Below are 19,093 nucleotides of genomic sequence, written 5' to 3'. Positions count from 1 at the left end.
AAACACACATTCTGGGCCTGACCCTGGGCAACATTGCTAATGTTGACTGAGAACCTCAAAGCTGTGCTCATCAATTCTGCAAGTCAAACAGAAAAGCAAGAAACATCTCATCTCACTGCACCGAGTCTTTTCAAGTATCACTCACTGTAAACATGGTGGGGTTGTTGGTTTTTACTGCAAGAAATCAGAGGTGCTGCCAGAAACCCCCCAAAACCCAACCCAGGAGCCCTGCCCAACAGGGAGAGGGCAGCCAGCCCCTTCTGCTCCAACTGGACCAGCAATGTGCCAACTGGGTATGGCCACGGCCGAGGGTGCTGCTGGCTCACCATGGAGGCTGGCAGACAGCAAGATGGGATGGGGGAGAAGGGGAAAGCATTTAAAATCAGGTCTTTCCTCATTCAACAGAAAGTGGGATTTAAAAAATATATATATATTGACACTATATAAATACATAAAGCTGGATTTCAAGACAGATTGGATGATCTGATGGTTTCGCAATTCAGGTAAAGTTCCTCTTAGAGCCTCTAAGTTACTCAGCCACTGAACTGTTTTCTTGCTCAGCTGCTGTTTTACTCGTGTAAAAAGGTGTGGTGCAAACTTGTGCTCATATTTCTTGATAAGATCCCAAAAAAGAAGAACATTTTGGTTCTCCAGACTTCCCAATTGGCATAAGAGTCCATTCGCAGGATGCCTGAGCCGTGGCCTCAGGAGTCTCTCGAGGACAGGAGTCAGAGCTGAACCTTGTTCCTTCTTGCCAGGATTTTCTCTGTGGCCTCTGTGATTTTTGCTCTATTTCTCTTTTTTTCTTCTTTCCTTTTTTTTTTAAAAAAAAACCTTTAAATAAAGTTTTATTTTCTAATATACATCAAACAATTTTCATGCAAAGCAGCAGTCATGGAGACATCCAGACTTTCCAGGTTCCTTCTTTCCATGTATGCTTGAAAAAAAGATCCATCTTGATTTGACTTGGATTGAGATGCTTTGTATTTTTTCTCTTCCTGCCTTTTCAAACCGGATCCTGTATGATTTGGAACACAGTCAGTCCTTGGGCCTGTCTCTGCTCCCTCCAGAACGGCCCTCATATTTATACGTGTCCAGTGCCTTCCTTGCTTGTTCTCCCTCTGAATTCCCGAGAGTCTGTGCAATCCTCTGCCCTTTGCTGCCAGCTGAGCACCGCAACCCTTCTTCAGCTCTCAATAGACATGGCACCTATGAGTTGCTCTACTTTGTATGCCAGACGCTGCCTACGTGCCTGTTCATCCTGCTCCAGAGCCCCAATGAGCTGGTACAGAAAAAGGAAGAGGAAAAAACACAAGAGAAAGAATCAGTACGTGAGAGGGGGAGGTGGAGGTGGGTGGGCAGCAAGATGTGAGCAACTTGAAATGGGGATGTGTGAAACTTAAATAACAAGCAGCAAAGCAATGTGCTGAGTGCTTCACCGCAGCTGTGCCACCCATTTGTTGGACTTCTCGGTGCAAGAAAAGCATGTTATCATGCACCACCATCATTCCCACTCTTGTACCTTGGACTCTACATTTCTTGTCTCATTTAGCAGGAAAGTAATGAGATTTTTAAACCCTCATCGAGTGGCATTGTATTACAAATGCATCCATGCAATTAAATGACAAACCCCTTCCTTTTAATGGGCATAATGGCAAAATCGGTTCGTCTTATGCTGAAATGAAGGGGTGGAACAGATGGTGAGAACTTGGTTTCAAGTGATGCATTCATTAAAGGCACTCACATTGCCAGCAATTCTTTGCAAACAGGAGTCTGCGTCACTACAACATGGGATTTGTACCATGCTGTTCCCAAAAGATGGGGATGTTTCTGAGGAGCTTCACTGGGTCATGACGATTTTCCACTGCATTTAAGAGGGGGCTGCGCTGGGTGTATGCCAAGGCTGAGGAATCCAGTTGCTCCCACAGTATTTTAGATATCAAATATTATGGAAAGCATGCTACGGGCATGGCCAGGACCAGAATCTCTATGTGCATGAACAGAGCAAGGCAGCAGTGGTGCAAGCTACAGCTGTGCTGCATCAAGGACAAAGAGGAAGGCACAAGGGGGATTGTTGCACATCCCAGTACTGCACAGAAACACGGCTCCTCTCCTATGCTGTGTGTGCACCACAGGGCAGCATCACCTCTGTGCCTACCCCAGGGGACACCCACCTCCTCACTGTACTTGCTGACGTAGGAGTAGATCTCGTTGAGCGCACTCAGCATGTTGAACTCGACGGAGTGCAGGCGCGACTGCTCGGCGAGGTAGGCATTCATGTCCTGGTCACTGATGGCAGGGAGCTTGGCGATGTCTGCGTAATACCTGTGGGAAGAAAGGCTGTGGGAGGCCATGGGAAACTAAAACTGTCCCTCTTCTCCTTGGGATTGAAACTAAGACTGCAGGGAGAAGGACATTGTTTTGCTTTATGCTTACATCTAGCAAAACATGATCCTGTTCTGTAAGAGGCTCCAGTGTCTGAAGAGGCTGACAAGAAAGCTGGAGAGGGGCTTTTAACAAGGGCGGGTAGGGACAGGACAAGGGGAATGGCTTTAACCTGCCCGAGGGGAGACTGAGATGAGCTCTTAGGCAGAAGCTCTTCCCTGTGAGGGTGCTGAGGCGCTGGCACAGGGTGCCCAGAGAAGCTGTGGCTGCCCCATCCCTGGCAGTGCTCAAGGCCAGGTTGGACACAGGGGCTTGGAGCAAGCTGCTCTAGTGGAAGGGGTCCCTGCCCGTGGCAGGGGTTGGAACTGGAGGAGCTTTGAGGTCCCTTCCAACCCAAACCTTTCTATGATTCTGTTCTATGAAGTTGAAAACAAGAGCAGTGATGCTCAGCAGGGCTGTGCCTCCAGCTCACTGCAAGAGCCACCCTTGCATCATCACCCACCAAGGGTAAAGCTGCTTCTCCCCATGTTCTGCTGCTCACCTCTCCACCCAGCTCTTGTAGCTGGGGATGTCCTTGGCGTACAGCAGCTTGTTGGAAGGGGAATCCTTGCCCAGGCGGTGCTCTGAGGTGGAGCATGAATCCATGAAGGTCTGAGCCACAACAGAGAGGCAGGCATCTGTGATGCTGCCTTTGTGGATATCAAACACAAACTGGGGGTTTTTGATGACATTCACCCAGAATCGCAGAGGCAGGCTGTCAAGAAACCAAATTAGATGTTAAAACAAAGACTAGGAAAGGACACGTGCTGCAGTTTGTGTTCCCAAGCAGAATATGAATGGTGGGAAGCAACAGTAATCTGGCCAGGAGCTGGGCCAGGCCCATCCAACACCAGTTAGCCCACTGCCGCCCAGATTGCTTGTCATGGGTCATGCTATGCCTGAGCAGTTCCACCAGGAGCCCATTAAACTGAGTTCATTAGAGCAGGAGCCTATGGCAGGGCTGAGCTGCTGCCTGGTTACTCCACAGTCCATCATCTGCTAAGTGGTGCAGCAGGCATCAGAGGCTTTGTCCCCAAATCCCGAGGCCTTTGTAATCAAAGGGGAATTATTATTCCTTTTTTCTTTGCCTGTATAGCAGGATCAAAAAAACAGCTGCTGCTTTCTATTACCTTTCAAGTCTCGGCTCTCTCCATCTATTCAGCTAGCTGCACGGAAGACTTAACCCTTGCTGCACTTCAGGCAAGCAGCTCAACCACATCCCCAGCAGCACAGCTCTACCGACCCCCAGCTCCCTTTTCCAAGCCATTTGCTTCAACCTGCTTCAGTGGCACAACACTCCCCCCCGCCCCCATCTCCCCAGTAAAATTCCCATTTGGGAATGCTGCAGCCAAGCAAAGTGCTCAGCAGAGCTGTTAGTTCAGAGACCAAATTTCTGCCCTTCTCCTGAGCCTCCCAGGCCCCAGGTGCAGAGGGAAGGACCAGGGCTCTGTGGTCTGATGGCTCTGGCAGAGCAAACTCTGCTGGTTGACACTTGCTTTTTTATTGCTTTAAGAAGTCTCATCTTTTCTTGATGATTCAAGAGTTTTTATCCAAATAACTCCTTCTTTTAGGCTATCAGTAAACAGTTTTTAGCCTCCTGCAACCTTAGCAGGGAACCCAGCTCTTGCAGCCACAATGGTTAGAGGCCTTTTAAACCACAAGGGACTTAGGTTTGAAAATACAAAGTCTTCAGGGAGCAACCATTTGTGGTGCCTTTATTTTTCCTAACCCGTGTTAAATTTCTAACCCACAGAGCTTTTAATCCTAAAATAACAGCAGCAGTGTAAATGTGAGAGCTCTTATTGTTTGGAGGAGGCTGAACCTGGATGCAGTCTATGCTGGCTCCTTCCCCCTTTGCCACCTCCTTCTGCTGCCCAAATCCTCCAGCTGCTGCCCGAAGTGATGGGGAAGATGTAGCAGGCACTGAGCAGCCTGTGTTGGTATTCATGGTGGTGCAGGCAGGGTGGTGTAGGCAGGATGGTGCAGGCATGGAGCAGACTTTGCAAACCCAGTGATATCCAAAGTCCATGAGTGTGGATCTACAACCTGAGGACAGTGCTCAGGACCAAACTGGGTAGAGGACCCAGAGACACCCAATTCTGCGGTTCAACACTGCACCAGGATTTCAGCTCATGTGTGCACATGGGGCAGCACGATCCAGGAGCAAACCCCACGGCCATATACCCATGGGGCACTGGGGCAGCAGTGGTGCTTGTTGAAAAGCATCAGCATGACTTCACGGTACATTCCATGCTTTGGAGATATGGGGCTTGGTTGTTCCCAGCCTTCGTGAAGCTCTTCCCTATCTGTTTTTCTCTAGCACACAAATAACTGTGCCTCCCTCCACCCTCTTCCTCCATCCTTACCAATTGCTCTTCCACGTGTGCCTCACGTCTGTGTCATGGATGCCGTGCTTATCTGCCTGCTCATCCAGGAAATCGAACATGTACTTGATGGCAAGCGGGAGCGCGCTGCCACGGTGCACGGTGCTGAACAGTGTCTCGAACAAGTCATCCACAAACTTCTGCAGCGTACCCTAACGGAAACAGCAAGGGAAGAGGTGACAGGAGGGATGGGCAGCTGTGGTAGCAAGGGGGATGCCAGATGGTGTTACTAGCTCTGCGCAGCCCCATAAAGTGCCACCATGGACCTCAAGGTATAAGTAAGGTCAGGGTCTTTACCAACACCAGGGGAATGCTCCAACCTGTAGCAAACCAACCCAGGGTCCTGGGAAAGCCCGACACGAACAGCCACCCCCAAGCATCATTAGGGGCCGCAAAGGCGAGTCTGTATAGACGAATCTCCCTATATACTTCTCAAGGGATCTGGTGCATGAAGTTACCTTTGTAGCTAAGAGCCTGGTCAGGTAGATCTCAGACACCATCTTACTGCCCCGGTCCCCTTCCTTCTGGTCTCCGTGGTCGTGGTTTTTGACCAAGTGCCAGACCTTGACACCACTCTCCAGGTCGGGGGTGATCATGGGGGCCCGGGAGCGCAGGCTGTCGGGGCTGCCGGTGTAGCGGAATGTGGAGTCTGAACAATGGGAGGAGAAGTCAGTCACGCTCATAGCAAACCCCTTGCTCATTTCCCTGTGTCTTCTCAGTGATGCCACTATGCTCACTAATGCCAGAATCACCCGCACTGGCTTTTGTATGGGGTAATGAAGCGTAATTCCACTCAGGCACCAAAAACCACTGCCAGGGATGGGGCAGCCACAGCTTCTCTGGGCACCCTGTGCCAGCGCCTCAGCACCCTCACAGGGAAGAGCTTCTGCCTAAGAGCTCATCTCAGTCTCCCCTCTGGCAGGTTAAAGCCATTCCTCTTGGCTTGTCCCTACTGGCCCTTGTCCAAAGCCCCTCTCCAGGTTTCCTGTAGCCCCTTTAGGCACTGGAGCTGCTCTAAGGTCTCCCCGGAGCCTTCTCCAGGCTGAGCAAGCCCAGCTCTCTCAGCCTGGCTCCACAGCAGAGCTCCTCCAGATCTCAGAACATGAATCACTGAATACAGTCCCTCAGATTCCAGCCCTTCTGTTTTCATACTCAGACATGGGACTTTCCTGCTTAATTCACAACCTTTACTTATGTAAACTCAGTAATCCAGATCCATACAAGTTGTAACTTGCTCTCACAAATCAATCCTGGGCACCAGCTCCTGCAGCACCAGAGTCCTGACATCTGTAATAACAAGCTGCCCAGCACAACCAGCACAAAGAGCAGAGGAAACTCTGTTCCTGGTATTGAGGCTTTCATTAGAGCAACAAGGGCTCCAGCTGAGCACCAATGGCAGAGCCCGAGGCCAGTCCTATATCCCAGCCTCCCATCCAGCCTCCCTGTGGTCCCTGCCTCTGCCCTCCTCCTGCAGAGAAAGGGAGCTCAAAGGGGAGCAGACAAAGGATTTTTCCCTTAATTGCTAAAAAACCATGGAGGGATGTGAGATCTATTTAACTTCCCAAAGAATGTGCCTCCCTGGATCCCATCCACAGTGTCTTCAAGGCAAGACCCAGGGCTGAGTGGCACAAAGGTGTGCTGCTGGGATTTTTTCTCTCCCTACATTTCTTTGTTCCCTGGGAACCCTGTGCATTTGCTCAAGTTTAGCCTCCAATTCCTTGCTCACCCTCCTCATGAAGAGTAAGGGGATCAATCATAAATCAGCCAAGGGAAATACAGAAGTCATTATGAAAGTAGCTAGATTTTCATCCCTGATTAAGGCTTAGATAAATGAGTACTCCGACTGATATAATTAAGGAGACAGACAGGGGGACAGCTAAGGAAGCATCTAGGAATTCTATTTTTAAACATAGCTCTGTGCTGATATATACCGGGGGAAGTAAATAAGTATCTCATTGAAATTCTGTCGGCACAATTAGAAGCATTAATCTTACGCATGAGCAATGATAGTTCATATTGGTAGCTTGCAAAAGCTTTTCCATCTGACACAGACCACTGAGCACCGAGGATTCGGGCTGTGTGACCCAGCCTTGACTTTTCCATCACCTGAAGCATGGGGAGTGCTGGGCACATGGGTGGACAATACCTCTCAGGGAGAAATGCCTTTTCTCCTGGCTTTTCCCTAAGATTCTCCTGTGAATGGCTCCTCAGAACCCTTCAATAACGTTATTTTGGGAGCTCTAAACAAGAAGAGGAGATGGGGTTTGTCAGGGGACCTCTCGTTTGTGAAACACTCTGTAAATTGAGAGATAATGAAAGATCAGCACACTGGAGATTTTGCCACTGCTGCCTTTTATGGAAGTCTATGATTACTATTATTGTGGGTTTAGTGCTATAAATGCACACCTGGCCCGTCACAGGCTCATTTACAAAGGCTGCAGTGTCTTCAGGGACCCTCTGTGAAGAGCTGAGCCTTGCTATTATGCAAATAATGAATTCCCAGGTGTGTACATCCCTGAACATTGCCATTTCCCATCTTTGACCCATTAGTTAAGAATTCAGGATCCTCCACTTAGAGAGCAATAGATGAAGGAATCAGGCTTTTCTCTCGTAGCCCTGCTTGTATGCAAGGGACACAAAGCTGCTTTCCTGCAGCATCCAGCCCGTCTGAGCCAAAAGCCTTTCCCTGGGCTTTTCCAAGCCCCACATTTCCAACAGCTGCTTACATGCTTGGCATTTCTTTTTCCCTCCTCTCAGTTCTCTAGTCTTTTTTTGCTGTTCTGCTCAGAGATGGAAAAGCCTTTCCAAAAACACAGCAGCCAAGGACATTTTGCTGTTTGGCACCAGAATGTACATTCATCCTGGCTGACGTGGTGCGGTTCTTTGAGGGAAGCAGCTGCTCTTTCTCAATCGAATTCCCTTAAAGTGTTGCCCCCCTGCATTAAAGGCAGCTTCATTACCAGCACCATCAAGATACATTTTCAAGTAAAGCTGCAAGCTCCAGTCTGGCTCAAAAATGTGCAGTGCAGCTGGAGCAATGCTCAATCGCTATACATGAGCCATTGTTTCGCAGCCCTGAGCTCTGCTTCTTACCATATCTGCTAATAGATGTCCGGGATATACTGGCAGAGGCAGGAATATTGTAGGAGGAGGTCTGCTTGGGAACGAGAGCCACAACAGAGCGGTCAGATACCTGAAGAGGCAAAGAAAGATCAGTGAGATCCACCATTCACACTGCGAACACCGGCTGCTCCTCCTGCAAACGCAGGCATGAAAGTCATAGCATCATGGAGCCATCTGATGGCTTGTCTTGGAAGGGACCTTAAAGCTCCTCCAGCTCCAACCCCTGCCACGGGCAGGGACCCCTTCCACTGGAGCAGCTTGCTCCAAGCCCCTGTGTCCAACCTGGCCTTGAGCACTGCCAGGGATGGGGCAGCCACAGCTTCTCTGGGCACCCTGAGCCAGCGCCTCAGCACCCTCACAGGGAAGAGCTTCTGCCTAAGAGCTCAGCTCAGTCTCCCCTCAGGCAGGTTAAAGCCATTCCCCTTGGCCTGTCCCTACTGGCCCTTGTCCAAAGTCCCTCTCCAGGTTTCTTGTAGCCCCTTTAGGCACTGGAGCTGCTCTAAGTCTCCCTGGAGCCTTCTCCAGGCTGAAGCTGCTGCTCACGCTGCTGGGGATGCAGCTCAGGACATAGGTGGTTGCTGGGCTGTCAGCGCACATGGCCAGGTCATGGTGAGTCTCCAAGACCCAGCCTGGGCTCTGTGCTGGGTCAGCAGCAGCTCTGCAGCCAGGGACTGAAGGAAAGGAGTGATAAATCAAAAGATGTACTGAAGATGTTTTTGGTTGTTCTGATTTAAGATTATGTTTTATCCCATAAAAATGAGCATCTCAAGAATTGTTGTGATCCAATTAAAGTAACAATGCAGAGGGAATAAAAGGGCTGTAATAACGTTATGGCCCATAAAACATTCCTATTAAAACATTTTTTATTTTAGCAATTTTTACAAACTTTAAAAGTTTGATTTACAGCTGAGCAAATCATAAAGCCATCTTTCAGGGTATTAAATTCAGTTCCTCTACTGCACCAGAGAAGGAATTAAATGCTGGGAAGTCAAACTATAAATGAACATTAGTGCTAACAAGATTTTGTTATAGCAGATTTTAGTAGCCATGCTTAATTTTATCCTCCCTATAAATCTAGTAGTCACTGGAAGTTTTTTAACTCATTTCCCTTAATTAAGGATCTGCAGGTTTCAAGGGAATGGCCTAAGTGTCTTTTAACATTGAACTTGTGGCTCGTGGTGCAGCACAAGGGAGCAGAGAGCAGAGGCACCACAAGTCTGCTCTTAGGCAGAAGCTCTTCCCTGTGAGGGTGCTGAGGCGCTGGCACAGGGTGCCCAGAGAAGCTGTGGCTGCCCCATCCCTGGCAGTGCTCAAGGCCAGGTTGGACACAGGGGCTTGGAGCAAGCTGCTCCAGTGGAAGGGGTCCCTGCCTGTGGCAGGGGCTTGGAACTGGATGAGCTTTAAGGTCCCTTCCAACACAAACCATTCTGTGATTCTATGATCTTACAGGTGATGGATCCACTGGGGCCCAGCCAACAAATCATTTAGAGAAGCTGCACAAAAGAAATGCCTCTTTATGCTGGAGAAATGCTTCTGGAGCTAAATCCTCCATTATTTGCCAGGAGCCCTGTCCCTACACATGGGGAAGCTCCATGGCAGCATCTAGATTTTGCTGGCCTGGCATCATCCTGCTCTCTCAGCACAAGGATGTTTGTACATCTGCTGCAGCAAGGTGACCTGCACACAACAATTTCCACCACCTTCAATGCTCCGGGTTCCATTCAGATGAAAGGTTCCATGTAAATGTGAGTTATTATTATTGCTAGTGATAGTGGAAATAATAGTCCCTTGTGTTTCCCAGTACAAAAGTCAGCTATTTTTAAGCAAAACACTTCAAACACCTCTGTTATTTCCTCTTCTGCTCCTGCCTCGCTTCATCCCACTGATTAAGTCAACGGTAGAAACAACCAGGGGTGATACTATTTTCTTAGGCTGTTACTAGCTGCCACTGCAGTTCCATTTCACTAGGGAGAAACCCTAGCGCGCCGGCAGCCCAGCATGTTCCCACAGAGGCAATAGCTCCCTGGCCACTGTGTTGGGATCTGTTTCCACCAGAGCTGTGGTTAACTGGGAGAGAAGCAGCATTACAAATTACATACACACACACAGAGAGCACTCTCACTCTCTAAATTTTGGGTTGAATGGCTCTTGCCAGCTAAAACCCACCAGCGTGCAAATGAGCATCAGATGTTACACACATTCACTTCCCATCTTGCTCTGCTGTTGCTACTTTCCCATAAAACCCCAGGGACGCCTGGGTTGAAAAAGAGCTGCCTGGCTCTTTTACAACTTTATAAATATTCCAATTCTTCTCCAAGCTGGAAACATGCTGTGCAAAACACCTTAAAGACAAGAAACCCCAAACCCAGAGCAGGGAGAGCAGTGGTGCAGAAGCCCAGATGAGAACACTGCGCTTGCGTGGGGTTGTGAGGATGCGGTGAGGATGGCAGCTCCACATTCACACCACCCTCGGCTCCCAGGTCTCATTTCCCACTCATATCTTCCCTCTCTGCTTCTAATTTCTCATTTAAAGCAGTTTTCTAGTCTCTCACCCTTTCCCAGCTCACAGTGGCTGACAGGTATTCATGCTCTGTTGCCTAGGAGTTAACCCTGCGTGAGCCACTGTAAATCATCTGATATTAAATCCAGTGTTTCATTTTTCTTGAGTAAAGCCACATGGGGTGAGACTCTCCCATGGAGTTTTAATAGGCATGAAACCAGAAGGATGCTACACAAATGGAATACAATTCCTTACAACATAGCTCTGGAGAATTTAACAAAGAATTACACCTATTTAACTTAACACATCTATATTTATAATGGAACAAGTAAGCAGCAGGGATACAATTCTCTCTATAATTCTATAAGGTGGTTCAAAAATGTTACAGAAAGATGAATCTTTTTCTCTAAATCCAATCTAGTTTTTCATGTGAAGGCTTCCCATGAAAAACAGATTTTATCAGTTGATGCAGACGTATATTGGATTTGTCATCCTAAACATACAGAAACCCAATATAACAGTGTCAAAATCCTCTTGTAGTTAAATCACTGCCCTCTGCAGAGCCTCAGCACCCTGCCCACAGCACGGTGAGCAGGAGGAGGCTGCTTTCACCTCCAGCTACTGCATGCAAATCCAGAAACCACTTTGCCTTCAGATCTGAATACAGACAATACAGCTCTGAATAAAAAATGATGAAAGCTTTACCTTTAGGTATTAGGCATTAGGGAATGACTTGAACCATACCTGCTTTATATGTAGCACACCTATTAAGCAGTGAGACAGTAGCCTTTGATACTCAAACGATTTTCAACCCTTTTCTAAGCTATGCCTTTGCCCACATCTTTTAGTCTGTAGTCCTGGAGCATCTGTATTTTGATACCTAATAAAAACATCTATTGCCCAAACAGAAAAAAAAACAAACAAAACCCTGGTAGGAATACCAGAAAAAAATCAAATATTGCTGTTTGGCTTTGGCAAAAGCTCTGCCTCAACAAGATTTCTGTTGCAATACAGAGAACTTGGCTTCTTTTTAATGCATGAACTAGCTCTGCTGGGCTGTGTACAGCTGGGGCCAGAGTGAGGAGAGGACATGAGCAGTTGGTACCTATTCAGATGCCTGGCAGCAAACTTTTGCTGTGTTCCAGAGCAAAAGTGACATTCAAATGGCAGGAACAGCTGCAACATCTTGAGTGCTGGAAGGATTTTGTTTATTTTAAGGGTAAATTTGTGGCTTGGATTTCCCCACAGGCATTGAAGTAAAAGGACTCCCTCCCCTAGCATCCAACACACATCAGACAAACACGGCTTTCACTTGTGTCTTCCTTAAGATGACTTTTAAACATCAAGGCATAATCAAGCCTTGCTGCTTCCCTGCATATTGGTTAATCCTTTGTAACTGTCAGGTAAAACAGATTTTAGAAACAACGGAGTTAACCTGCACAACTCCTATGACATTTTATGGTAATCTGTGTTTAAATCCTTTGGGCAGCTTGGAAAAGTCGACCCTCCTGGTGCTTTTTTAGATGTACTTTGTATATTTATGCCACTTTCTCTGCCTCGCTCCTTGATGATATGGCTCCTGTCAATACTGGCTCACATTCAACTTACACAGCATGAGTCATGCTGATGGACTCGAGACAGTGTATAAAAACAGGGAAAGATGCCAGATTAAATACTTAACACTTCTGTGCAGGTAGTGATGGACAGTAGTAGGTTACAGGTGCCAATTAATGCAGTTATCCTCTGTTGCAGACAGGCTTTGATTCTCTTTAACCAAAGCCTCCCCAGCTCCATCATTACCTCTCTTTCCATCTTTCCCAGACTATTAGAAGCCCTTTCTGACAGACGCATGCCTATCCAGAGCAGCCTAGGCTCAGGCATGCAGCCTTTCCTTCTTCACTCCTTGCATGATGCTCAAGAGTCAACACATAGGAAGCTCACAAGTACGAGAGATGAGCTGCTGCTGCAGCCTGTGCCTTGCATCAGGTCGTGTTGTGTCCGCAAAGCTCTGGAGGAAGGCAGAGACTCCTCTTCCTTCCCTGCCTCAGAACCCCGTGTGAAGACCTGAGCCACGCAGACCACCCTTCCTCTGGCCCTGCATCTCCAGCAGCAGCAGCTCAGCCATCACCACTGCTCTCTGTGTCTCACTAGCACAGCTGATGGGTTTAATTTAGCCAATTTTCAACCCTGCTAGTTTCTCTAAGATCCATGTCAAGGTTGTTTTCCCATCTAATGCGTGAGCACATTGAACCCTTCTGGTTTATCATACAAATGGGACTTCCCCATCTGTCTTGGTAGACAAGATACTTGGGAATTAAATCTTTCCTTTTCTTTTCTCCTAACAGTGTTCTGGGAGCTGTCTGCTGGGGTTGCTTTCTTACCTGATAATGCATCAAGGTGTTCAAGCGTTTCCAATCTCCTTCGATCTTGGTGGTGATGTCTTCATCTTGCAGGACCACACGAGCTATCCGGCCCTGCCGCCACTCTGCAGGAGAGGCAAGAAACCAGACAGACATATGGTCAGAGACAGAAAAGATACTAAAAGGCTCTATCTACTTTTGAATAGTAACTACTAGACAGATAAGCCTTTAGAAAAGCCCACTTCCCAGGAAGAGACACCAAGATAAAGCTAAATTCTCAGCAGAGTGAAGGAAGCTTCAGGAATCATTTGCTCTGTGGTCAATGGAGCTCCCTCAGAGCTCAAAACCTATCTGTCAGGAGCACAGCCCATGCTTTCATTGGGCTGAAACATATATGGTGTTGTGCAGTCTGATCTCTGGTCTTCAAGCCCTGCAAAATCCACCCAGAATCACTGATCAACCTCTCTAATCTTCCCCATCTATGAGGCAAGGAAGCTTACCCAAGTCCATATCAACAGCTCTTGGCCTCTGAGAGTATGGGACATTTTTGTATACTGCATCGAGGATCTTCTCTTTGACTTGAGTGATGGTATCACAGTTTAGCACCTTCACAGGGATCTCTGGACTGTTCTCATTATCTGGGTTCACACAGTTTAGGATCTGGAAGGGAAGGAGAACCGCACCATGGGCTTCAGACAAGCATCCAGGAGAACTGTAACCACATGTGTCAAAACAACCTGTCCTCATAAAAAATCCACTGCATCCATAATTGTATCTAGTATATCTTTGATTACTGAGATAGGAGTCCTGGATGTCCAGTATCTGAAGGGGGCCTATAGGGATGCTGGGGAGGGACTCTTCATTAGGGACTGTAGTGGTAGGACAAGGGGTAATGAGTTAAAACTTAAACATGGGAAGTTTAGATTGGATATAAGGAGGAAATTCTTTCCTGTTAGGGTGGTGAGGCACTGGAATGGGCTGCCCAGGGAGGTTGTGAATGCTCCATCCCTGGCAGTGTTCAAGACCAGGCTGGACGAGGCCTTGGGTGCCATGGTTTAGTGTGAGGTGTCCCTGCCCATGGCAGGGGAGCTGGAACTGGATGATCTTAAGGTCCTTTCCAACCCAAACTATTCTATGATTTGGTGATTCTATGTCCATTTTTACTTGCTAGAGGGAGGTCAGTGTACAGGAAGATAAAATGCTCCACTCAGACCCTACCTTCCAAAACCTTATCTCAGGCTATTTGTACCTGCAAATTAGGCATGCACCTCAGTTGGGTGAGACTTAATAGCACTGATAACATTTAAGCTTCATGGTGGTGTCTTAATGTCCTGGGTTCAGCAGTAGCAGTCATTTTTCTCCTTCTTGGTAGCTGGCGAAGTGCAGTGTTTTGACTTTCGGCTTGGGAACAGAGCTGATAACGATGATGTTTTGGTTTGGCCAAGGACTTTGTGAGCCTCATGCTCTGCCAGGGAGGAGGGGAAGCCGGGAGGAAGCAGAGACAGGACACCTGACCCAAACTAGCCAAAGAGGTATTCCATACCACAGCACGTCATGCCCAGGATGGAACTGGGAGTTAGCCGGAAGGGCTAAGACTGCAGGGCTGGGGGAGGTATGGGTCAGAGCTTGGTCGGGCTTGGGGGGCGAGTTATCAGTCGGCTGGTGGTGAGGTGTTATATTCTCTTCCCTTGTTATTTCCTTTATCATTATTATTATTGGTGGTAGCAGTAGTGATTTGTGTTATACCTTAGTTACTAAACTGTTCTTATCTCAACCCGTGGGAGTTGCATTCTTTTTGACTCTCCTCTCCGTCCCTCTGGGAGTAGGGGGAGGGCAAGAAGGGGGGGGGAAGTGAGTGAACGAGTTACCTGACTGGGTTTAAACCACGACACTTAATTACAGACCTAAAGGTCACAACAGCTCAAGTGCAAGCAGAGAGAAGTAATTCAATAGCAGCTCCTACAGTGATCACTCACCAGAGTCTTGTACTCAATTTGCTGCCGGATCAGCTTGTCCTCACTAAGTGAGTAACGAGCTTCTCCTGTGATGGCATCAATTGGGCCTTTCTCCATCTGCTGCTTGATGGCACAGTAGAGCATGAAGAGCGGTTCCCCAGCACACTCCTACACAATGAGACAGACAGCAAAACTAACACAGAGGTGAAGGTGAATCTCCTTCAGGGCTCCTGGCCTGCACAGCAGGTTTTGCACATGATTCATAGTCTCATTGACTCAACCTTTAGCACATGTGCAATCCAGGCTCAGCCTCCAGCAGCTTTTGGGGAAGACAGCCAAAACCACAAGCTCCATTGCTCGATGGGTATGTTGTCTTTGGCTTGGCAAATCTCTATAGAATCTATATGGCTGTAAAAAACCAGCAATTTGAGATCTTGATCTCATTCACTACTATGAAGCACATTCTTTGGGGCTTCCAAACCATAAATAAAGTTAAGAAATATGGAAGCCCAGGCATGGAGGTGGGAGTGAGAATTTCTCCCAAGTACTAAAGAGGCACAACAGAAACTCCACTACATGGGAATGACACCACATTGAAGAATGCTGAGCACAGAGGCTGTGGCAGCTTGACTCAGCCCATGTAACAGCATCCCTGGGTGTAGGTGTCCCCGGAGCAAATTTCCATCTCCCGTCTCCCCTCATTTGACTTGGAGCCTGACTGAAGAGTTTCAAGCCCAGATTCACCCTGGGGGAGACAGCAAAGCAGCAGCAGCAGGGTCTCAGCTCCATCCCTCCTTACCTTGAGAAACTTGTGGAGGAGGAAGGCAAACCAGTTAGTCAGCATCTTCTCAGCCACCGACTCAGTCCTAGGGAAGCCAGGAGGACACACACATTACATACTAAACCACCCCATGCATCAGAGGCCCCAGATCTCCCTGGCTGCACCCTGGCACCGCTCCTGTGATGCTCTGGACCAGGGCAGGATGTGGCAAGAGCTGTCCCCACTCCCCATACTAAGCTGACAGCAGCTTGCCCAGCTGACAGCCCATCAGAGCCCTGATGGGGCTGGTGACAGGGAGCCTGGTGACACTCTGCTCCTTGCACGTGGTGCAAATTACAGCCTAGCTCAGGAAATCACTGGGATTTGCAGCAGTTCCTGGCAATCAGGGAGAGCTGAGTGACAATGGCAGGGAAATTGCAGCTTTCTCCCCAGTTCCACCCAGTGTCCTCTCCCCACATTATACCCAAGATTATCTTTAATTTAAATACAATGGCTCCTAATGACAGTTTTTAATTCTGGCTCTGCAGGACCTGGAGACTCTGGTTAAAGCACTTCAATCCACTTTTCCCTGGGACAGGATGGATGAGCTGGTGGCAGTGCCCCACAGTCTGCATCTGAGCCCCATCCAGGCATCTCATGCCTGTTGTGGCAGGCAGGAAGGCAGGCAAGCAGGAAAGCAAGCAGACAGGAAAGCAGGCAGGCAGGCAGGCAAGGCTCCCAGCCTGCATGTGAGGCCATGCATAGGGGAGCTGCTCTGCTGCATCAGAGTCAAATGGGAACACGACCCTGGGCACCTTGGCCTTCACACCACATTTGGTATCAGGATGTGGTCCAAATTTCAGCCAGGGAAAAGGGATGCATCCAACCCCTTGCCCTCTGCAGCACCCTTTCCTCTAGTGACCCAGCTGGTTCTGGGCTCCACCTTTGTCCTCTTGGCTGACAACACTGCCTTTCTGACCATGTGCCACCAACCCTGCTCAGGAGATGTCCCATGGGTGTGGCAATGCCCCAAGCCTCTGCTTTTGCCCATACCTTCACCTGGAGCAAGTCATATCCTGCTCCAGACCTGTCTTCAACATTCGCTCTGCTGCCTTGAGTTAGGGACTGCCTCTTGGTATGTATTTATACAGCATCCCACATGCTTGAAAACTGACATTTAATGAAAATGGGTTAGTGGCGGCCTTGGCTATGCTGGGGAATGCTTGGACTTGATCACCTTAAAGGTCTTTTCCAACCCGGTTGACTCTCTGAGTGCCCGCAGCAGCCCTGGGGCGCCCAGTGGCCACGGGCACAAGGCCGCCGCCATCACAAAGCCTCGGTGGTCGCTGTGGAGACGCTGTGGGACTGCCTGGCACCAGGCATGGGTGCAGGCATCGCCATCGTGACCTCAGAGGCTTTGTGATGTAGGGGGAGTCCTTGTGCCCGGAGGCCATTGTGACGGAGGCACCCCCGTGCTGACCGTGGGGTATATAAGGAGCGAGAGCCCTGGAGCACCCCAGGCCAGAGGAGCAGCCTCCCTCAGGAGGCAGCAGTTTCCCTGGAAGCCTACGGCACTTCAGCGTCCCAGGACGTGGGAGATGCCCGTCGGTAAAGAGGCGAACGCCCGTTCCCGGCCCGCTGAGGGCAGGCCGAGCGCACAGAGGATGCGCCAGGTGAGGGCCGGGGCAGGAGGGAGGCGGCCGGCGGTGGGACAGGGCCGTACGGAGCCGCCTGGGTGCAGGGCCGGGCCTGCGGGCACCGCGGGGGCAGCTGTGCAAATGCAGCCGCATTCATCACACACCTCTTCCTCCTCCTTCTGCCCGCAGGTGGCCCGCAGGCAGCCCGAGGAAGGGCCGCAGGGCAGCCCGAGCCAGGCCTCGTCCCGCCAAAGAATCACCATGCCACGGGTGCCCTACCAGCAGAGGTTTCGCCCTGATACCAACCAGCAGGTACTAGTTGGGAGAGCGAGGGAGACGGGGCTGAATGTCCTCCCGACCACGGGAGCTGCGGGCGGGAGGAGCAGGAGGGAGCAAGCTGAGCCCCCCGTGCCGTGCCCGTCAGGCTGCCCGGGCACGCCGGGGGTGCTCTGGGCAGTGGCCGTGGGCTGCGGGTGGCCAGCCCTCTCCCCTGCCGGACTGGGGGGCAGGCGGCAGCCCCCTGCGGGGCTGAGCCCTGCCCTGGGGCTGGCAGGGGAGCACAACTGCATAAGCTGTGACACAGACACAAGGGACACCATCACACAGCCTCTCCTCGGCTTCTCTTGCAGACGGGCAGCCTGGGGCACCGAGCGGTGCTGCCCCGCAGCAGCGGCGCAACGCAGCAGCAGACGCTTCGTCCGCCACCAGTGGTGGCAATGACACCCACGCCACCGCCTCGCTCACAGACACCCATGAGCAGCTCCTGCAGGCTGCCAACTGTGGCAAGGAGGCAGGAACCCCGCCAGCAGCCAGCGGCACAGCAGGAGCCACCACGCAGCAGGGCTGCCGGGACAAGCACAAGAACAGCCACTGTCCAGGCAGCCAAGAGCAGCAAGGCCCCTGCCACTCAGCCCACACTGAGAAACGCTGGGAGAGTGGCCGAGCACCTGCCAGCCATGCTGACGACGGGCAGCAAGGGCAGCCTCAACACCAGGTCGCTGGGGCTACACCACAAGGTGCTTCCACAGGGCCTGCGCCCGCTGCCCAACAAGATCAACCCTAGGGAGCAGCCAAAGGGGAGCTGCCTGCCCAGAGCTACTAGGCAGGAGAAACTGGCACCTCTCCCTCCAGGAGAAACTGGCACCTCTCCCTCCAGTGGCACCAGCACGAGCTTCCCATGGCTCCGGCAAGCAGGAGGCCACAGCACAGAGACAGGCACCTGCCCCGCAGAGCAGCAGAGGATTCAAGGCAGCTCTGCAGGTCACAGCCACAGGCAAAGAGAGGAAGCCTCTGCTCCCACCTGTGGCCGTGCCCCAGAAAACCAAGAAGAGGCAGGTGGAACAGAAGACTACAATCAAAAGCCTGCCCGGGGCCAAGGTGGCAATGCCACCTGCAACACTCAAGTCGCCTGGGGCAGCAAAGCCTCAGGGGGAGCACAGCAGAACCCTTGCCTGCCTGGCAGCGGACGAGGGGCACCCCTCCCAGGCACCCCGCGCGGGACCCCAGGAGGGATCCAGCATCCCCAGCAGCATGGGCACAGCCGCAGCACGAGAGGCAGCAGAAGAGGCAGCGGAAGAGACAGCTGGAGACCTGCAGAGCCTGTCTCCTGCCCTGGCCAGACCCACAGACACCGAGCCAGCAGCTCCCACCCTGCCCGCAGCTGCTGAGCAAGAGCAGCACCGCACACCTCTCGCTGCCCTGGCACAAGAGGACGAGGAGGCACCGGCACCAGCTTCCCCTGGCTTTGACGAGCCGCAGGCAGCAGCACAGGCACCGAGACAGGCACGTGTCCCGCAGAGCCTCGCAGTACGTGACACAGCTCTGCAGGTGATATCCACACCCACAGAGTGGGAGCCTATGGTCCACTCTGCGGCTGTGGTCCAGGGAACTGAACAGCAGCCTTTGGAACACCGGGACACGACACAGTGTTTGTATGTGGTGGTGCCCACA

At 50.6% G+C, this 19,093-nt stretch overlaps 1 protein-coding gene across 1 annotated transcript in view; it reads right to left on the bottom strand.

Moving 5' to 3' along the window:
• Window positions 1-414: 414 nt before the first annotated feature.
• PLXNA2 (plexin A2) overlaps window positions 415-19,093 on the bottom strand; it is a 244,365-nt gene continuing 225,686 nt past the window's right edge. Inside the window, exons 31-46 of the mRNA XM_062605617.1 lie at window positions 18,793-18,964; window positions 18,444-18,551; window positions 17,791-17,920; window positions 17,503-17,689; window positions 17,308-17,418; window positions 17,077-17,255; window positions 15,546-15,612; window positions 14,768-14,914; window positions 13,292-13,451; window positions 12,813-12,916; window positions 7,902-8,001; window positions 5,267-5,457; window positions 4,791-4,960; window positions 2,927-3,139; window positions 2,175-2,325; window positions 415-1,282 (exon numbers count right to left, since the gene is read on the bottom strand). Of these exons, the coding sequence (XP_062461601.1) occupies window positions 1,187-1,282; window positions 2,175-2,325; window positions 2,927-3,139; window positions 4,791-4,960; window positions 5,267-5,457; window positions 7,902-8,001; window positions 12,813-12,916; window positions 13,292-13,451; window positions 14,768-14,914; window positions 15,546-15,612; window positions 17,077-17,255; window positions 17,308-17,418; window positions 17,503-17,689; window positions 17,791-17,920; window positions 18,444-18,551; window positions 18,793-18,964 (2,286 nt within the window). The 3' untranslated portion in view covers window positions 415-1,186. The remainder of the gene's footprint in view (window positions 1,283-2,174; window positions 2,326-2,926; window positions 3,140-4,790; window positions 4,961-5,266; window positions 5,458-7,901; window positions 8,002-12,812; window positions 12,917-13,291; window positions 13,452-14,767; window positions 14,915-15,545; window positions 15,613-17,076; window positions 17,256-17,307; window positions 17,419-17,502; window positions 17,690-17,790; window positions 17,921-18,443; window positions 18,552-18,792; window positions 18,965-19,093) is intronic.

This window comes from Pezoporus occidentalis, unplaced genomic scaffold (genome assembly GCF_034315485.1).
Source record: "Pezoporus occidentalis ecotype Australia unplaced genomic scaffold, CSIRO_AGI_Poc_V1 ctg92, whole genome shotgun sequence".
Lineage (NCBI taxonomy): Eukaryota > Metazoa > Chordata > Aves > Psittaciformes > Psittacidae > Pezoporus > Pezoporus occidentalis.
This window is presented reverse-complemented; position numbering and strand designations above follow the sequence as displayed.